At 28.5% G+C, this 6,000-nt stretch overlaps 1 protein-coding gene across 2 annotated transcripts in view; it reads left to right on the top strand.

Annotated features, from left to right (window-relative positions):
• Positions 1 to 6,000, top strand: part of LOC107446208 (ribosomal protein S6 kinase alpha-5) — a 149,933-nt gene that overhangs the window by 85,590 nt on the left and 58,343 nt on the right. Inside the window, exon 1 of one of the 2 annotated variants that reach the window (XM_043041796.2) lies at positions 1,693 to 2,235. The exons of the other annotated variant lie outside the window; for it this stretch is intronic. Coding sequence (XP_042897730.1) covers positions 2,223 to 2,235 — 13 coding nt within the window. The 5' untranslated portion in view covers positions 1,693 to 2,222. Of the gene's footprint in view, positions 1 to 1,692; positions 2,236 to 6,000 lie in introns of those variants that run through there. 2 annotated transcript variants of the gene reach the window in all.

Genomic DNA, 6,000 nt, shown 5'->3' with positions numbered 1-6,000 from the left:
ACTTTTATTATTTTTATGCTAGTGAGAACCAAAACAATATGGAAATGAATGAGGGAAAACTGGATCCTACCACGTGATTTCCTGGCCAATAAAAATGTAGCGTTAAACGTTTAACGCAACCTTGTTGGAAGTCGCATAAGAAGTATAACTTCAAAAAATTAACTAATATTAATCAGAAATTTTGCTAGAGCAAGCTCTATTTAACGGAATATTTATTTTATGTCGTAGACCTTAAATAACTTAAAGGCGCTTGAGAAGAAACAAACCATTTTTTAAAAATGAATTACAATTTATATTCAATGATATCCCTTTGATTTCTAATCCATTAAAATTATTTTATATCCTTTACAATTTAACACTATGCGTGTTGTGCACTCACATTTACAATAGTTCTTTGTTTTAGAGAAACACTTTTATATGTAAAATTATAATAAAAATATCAAAATGACTGCATTTTATGACGTTTTCTGCTGGACGAATTACTGAAAATTTTAAAGAAAACATTCATGAATGCAATCTTAATGTGCAGTGATATCTCACGTTGCGGATTTGAAATGCAACATCATTTTCACTCTAGAATTAATTTTTCCTTTTTGTATTATCACGAAGCATTTACGATAATTTTTAAAATTTAATTTTATTTCATTAATTTAAACTCTCAATTTTTCTAAGTTGACTCCAAAAATGCCATGTTTTCCTATGGGGGAAAAGCTGTAGACTACTGTATAAAATTTCGTACAAAATACTTCTAAAAAACTGCTCCAATTTAGAGAACAAAATGTGTCTTAGCAATCTTATTATTTTTAAAAATCATATATATCTCATTTTTTCAAACACAAAATGCACTGATAGGTGTCATTCAAATAGTATGTAAGCTGTTTTGGACTACCCTTTTCTCCATTCAGCAAAAATAAGTGAACTTCAAATATCCTTCTATGCTTACGCAAGGAAGTCGCACTGCACCAGGCCCTTGTTTCAGTTTTTGACTTTTATTCTAGTAATCTAAGTTCAAGAATTTTAGAATTCGAATTAAAAATGTAACTATGCATGAAGAGCAAAATGTACGTTTTAATTCATATTATAAAATTTTAATACAAAATAAGGAAATGTTTTTTCTTTTTTTTTTCTTCTCCGCAAATTTAATTTTTATTTCAAATCTGAAATTTTTGCGAGGGTAATATTTCCAAAATTTTTTTGTAGGAACCGTTTAAAAAATAAATAAATATAATAAAATATAGTAAAATAAATAAAATAAAAAAAAATGTGGAAATAAAGGATTTTACGTAAGCATTGTTAGCAACCATAAGCAAATCAGAAAACCCTACCCTTTTAGCTGCTTACGCAATATTTGAACAGCCCCATAGCATTTTATGGAATAAGAAAATCTATCAACTCGTAAATATTTTGTTCTAAAAAGTACAATAGTTTTATAACATTTTTTTAAAATCCAACTTAGAATGGTTTTTAAAATTATGCTGTCCTATGTTCTTCATTAGCTCATTGGAGAGAATTTACACCATTAGTTTTTATTTTTTAGATAATATTTAGTTTAAAGCGTAACAGTCAATATTATGTCATAATAGTGCAACAGGCATGCAAAACTGTAAACTGAAACTAACGAGGAAACGAAGGACAACTTTTCACGATAAGTCTTATATCAAATACTGAATGCCGCATTGTCCATAGAGTGATTATTGATTCGGGATTCTGATGAAACCCATCGCCTCATAACTGTTCACGTGAAAACCTACTTGGCGCAACTTACTTCCCTTGGCTGCACTTTGGCTGTTCTAGTTGTCATCCGTCTGGGCAAACCCAAAGCATACCTCTCATTGGTCAAAGTTGCCTTCTGGTTTCTCGCGACCAGCTGACTCTCGAAGTAATCTAGTTTCTGTCTGTAAATTACGCGGATATTCTGAAACAAACTTGTGCGAGGAAACTTCGTCAATTTTGACGGATATCAAAAATTTATTTATTTATTAAACTTCCCCTAAAAGTGAGTTTGTTTATTAATATGAAATCGTCCAACCTCACTTAAGTTTTCAAAGCGTGTTGTGTTTGAATTTGCTATTTATTTATTCTTGAGAAGTTACGTGGCAAAACTGTGAAAAATTGTTGAAGTTTTGGAAACTAAGAAATCTCGTGTGACTGTGATAGAGGATTTTATTTTTCTGTTTACCTATGTGGATTTATTATACATAATATTGCTCTGGATTTCCGATATGGTTCATCCAGGTAAGAAAATATTTTTCTGTTCGTTCTTTAGTGTTTATTTTTCTCGCTGAACTTTCGCACTTAAAATGAGGTCATGTCCTTATCGCTTTACTGACATGCATAAATTGTTCTTTTTTAATTAATGAGGAGTCTAAAGGGGGAGAAAAGCTAGTCCCCAAAATTTCCATGTTGATATTTTTAATTTTTTGCGAAATATATAGCATATTTTTCATTTATATTATTTTTTTTAACCTTCCTATGGCAAAATGCCAATCGACGACCAACCAGGAAGTGTGTGCAATTCGTAGAGTATTTTTCTTAGATTTTAAAAGGTGTAGACGGAAACTTTATTATTAAATTATTTAAGTAGCTGAGTGATAATTATGCACTTCGTTATTATTTAAATCCGGTTCTTTGTTTAGTGCTCCGTGTGGTCTAAAGTTTCTTTTTTTTAGTAAGGTGAACATCACACTATATTTTTTTAAAATTTATTTTGCTTGCATCAAGTTTTAATTTATGCACTTGGTTATATTAATGCATCTACGTTTTTATTTATTATTAAAGGTTTAATATTAGATGCTGCATTCTTTTAAAGGCTTTATTTACTTCGATTTAATTATTAATGCAGCAAAAGTGTCCATAATATTATGTATAATAGGCAGTTATTTTAAATAAAATTATAAGTACTAGAAAATTTATTTGAATTATTAATGTTAATCACTTTTTATTATTTTTATAATGGCCAATTTCTTGAACAGTATTTCGAATAATAAAAGTTGCATTGTCAAAAATGTAGAATAACTACAAAAGTATACATAATACTTAAAGTGTGTATATTTTGATACATAATCTTTTTAAAATTAAATCGTTATTGCATAATAAATATGTTGCATTAGTCCTGTATATTTGGTCATTTTTTTCTGAAAGTAGCTCTCATCTTTTTAGGCCTAGAATCTGCCAATGTTTTATTTACAATTAATTTGCTGAGAATATTCTTTGTGTTGTTAGAGGTGGCTATACGTATTATGTTTATTAACTTTTCTATCTTACTATAAAGAGGATATTATGGGGTTGGATCTTGAAGTTTTTTCCATTTATATTTTATTATGATTTAACCATTGTTGACTGTTTGTTGAAAAATTTAGTCGCTTATAACAAATTGACAAAGATATTCAGGATACAAATTTTGTATTTTTTTTATTTGGAAGAAAAAATTAAAAAAGCATAGTAGTCATAATAAAATTTGTATTTCATCATTAAAATAAGAATGTGAATTATTAACAAGGTTAAAGAGGAGGAGTTTGCTGTGGTTCTCTCTTTGAATGTTATTTAATTATAGATTGTTTCACTGGTTTTGTATTCATATAGTTATTCGTTCTATTTTATATTTATTTGCTGCAGACATTGCTTAAAATATTATTTTTGCACAATGTGGCCTATGTTTAATACTAGTTTTGCTCTAGTACGTAAAAGTTTGTTTACACAGAAGTAAATACCAACATTTGAATGTGTTTGACTCAATGTTAATTCCTACTCTTCATCATTTTATGCTTGATTTGCAATGCAGATCTGAGTATTATGAAGGAAAGAGGATTATGAATTTAAATTATTAGGTCAATTTGATAAGTTAAAAGTTTGAAATATAGGGAGTGAGTTTTGCACTGTTAACAAGTACTGTAAATGTAAATTATCTGAGTACATATTTATGTCATAATTTTGTGTATTTTTTTAGTTGTTTCCTATATTGTTAGAATTTGAAAATTCCTAAATTGCAAAGATTTTGAAACAGCTCCATTTTTTGAAAATGTTGTTTGTTAGTATCTGGAGATCATTGATATTTGTTCAGTATCTACACTGTATTGCACATTTCCTCTACATAGCAATTAAAAAGTCTTGTTTAATTATTTTGAGCACAGTAGCATTAACAGATAATTTTTTTGAGCATTGGCTGTGTTGATTTATTTCACCACTTGGCTATGTCGTTTCTTTTATGCCGTCGCAAAGCACTATCTTATTTAAATTTCTGTGCATTCAAGGTAAAATGGGTATAGTTTAAAATATCTGTAAGCTTTTGTTGGAAACTTATGGGTGAGGATTTGAATGTAAACAATAACAAGATTTTGAAACTAGAATGATATTCAGAAAATTCTGGTGTATCCTTCAGTGCCTTTCAAAGTTTCTTAATTCTTGCAATATATCAGATAAGGAAAACATCCGATTCCAAGAGAGCTAGGAATGTTCTCGTATGTTATTTCTATCTTCTATTTATTTCTGTGTCTGATTAAGTCTTAAGAGGAGCCAGGCAAAAGAGACAGGATTAATTTCAATGAATGGCAATATATTTAAATGTAGTCGAGTTACAAAACTTTAATTATGATGGACGAAGCAAAATCATGGACTTATGCTGTCCGAGATCTAAGTGAGGAAATTTCATTCCTCTCTGTTTGATGATGAGGTCGAGGGGGATGTCATCTTTATTGCCATGCCCTTCCTCTATGTTAACGATATTGAACTAATTTGATACTTTGTCAAGTTTTATAATTGATTTTCTATTTAAATTTGCGTATAATTATGCTAGTCATGAAATTTTTATGTTTTATACAGTACAATAACAATATATAAGATCATGTCATTCAAGATTTAAACATAAAAATAAGTCTGAAGTAGTAACTCGAAGGTCTTTTAACAAATTTTTAATCTCTAGCACCACCTGTGTTTAGTTTAAGCCAAATGCGATAAAGTCATAAATTTGGCGGGAAAAAAATTGTGTTTAGGCAAATATTTTTTCCAAGGAAAGAAAATTATATTAACTCGATCCTCAAAGTTACATGAAAATGAATTTTTCTTAAGAAATCAGTATTTTTTATTAGATTACAGTAATGTTAGGTAGATGCGCCACATAACCAATTAGAATTGGGTCCCAATAATATAAGTCTGAAGCAAACTACTCTAAAATAATTTTCTATGGGGAAAAAATTAATCATAAAAAATGTGTTAAGATATGCTTTTGGTGAATGCTTTTGATATTTGGCTAATAATTTGAAATCCTTAGCACGGGCCCTGTATATAGTTTTCCTTTTCCATCCATATTTTATGGTTAAGCAATGATCATTGATAGATTGATATTTGACCATTATATAGCAATCTTGAATTACCTGGCTAGAATCTTTTTTGGTTAATAATTATTTTATATCTGGTTGATAATTAGGGTTATAATTTTGTCTAACCTGAAGAAAAAATTATTTTTTTCTTAAATGTTAATAAAAAGGAAGGGAAAACTTTTGGTTTTAATTTTCAACCCAAAATCGCAGTAGAATGCATCCAACACCACTGCAAATGTTTCCTCCATCACCAATGTTTTCACTATTTTATGTTGCCCGTATAAATTTCTTTTAACCATATTAGATACTATTTTACTTCATAGTTGAAACTAGTTAATGTTATCAGTGCATTAAAATTTTTGGCACTTTTTCTATTCCTATTTAGCTACAATAATTAAGCACTTTAATTTATCATAATTTCATTATTGTTTGTTCTCAGTTACAAGTTAATTTAAAAAATAATGGATTATAAGTATGAAAATCATAATTAACATAGGCTTAATTTTGCCCTTACATATTTGCAATTATTTATTTTTGTTTTGTTTAATTTCTTAAACTTCAACAACATTCATTTAAAGTAGTGCAGAAAAAAATATAGTCCTAATTGTAAGAAAAAAGATCTAAGTTAAAAGTTGTGATAAAATACTATCAGGTTGTCTTATTCCTGGAGAAATTTAGGAATTTT

The sequence above is a fragment of the Parasteatoda tepidariorum genome, chromosome 3 (assembly GCF_043381705.1).
Source record: "Parasteatoda tepidariorum isolate YZ-2023 chromosome 3, CAS_Ptep_4.0, whole genome shotgun sequence".
Classification (NCBI taxonomy): Eukaryota; Metazoa; Arthropoda; class Arachnida; order Araneae; family Theridiidae; genus Parasteatoda; species Parasteatoda tepidariorum.
Note: the sequence above shows the minus strand (reverse complement) of the source record. Positions and strands in the feature narration are given on the sequence as shown.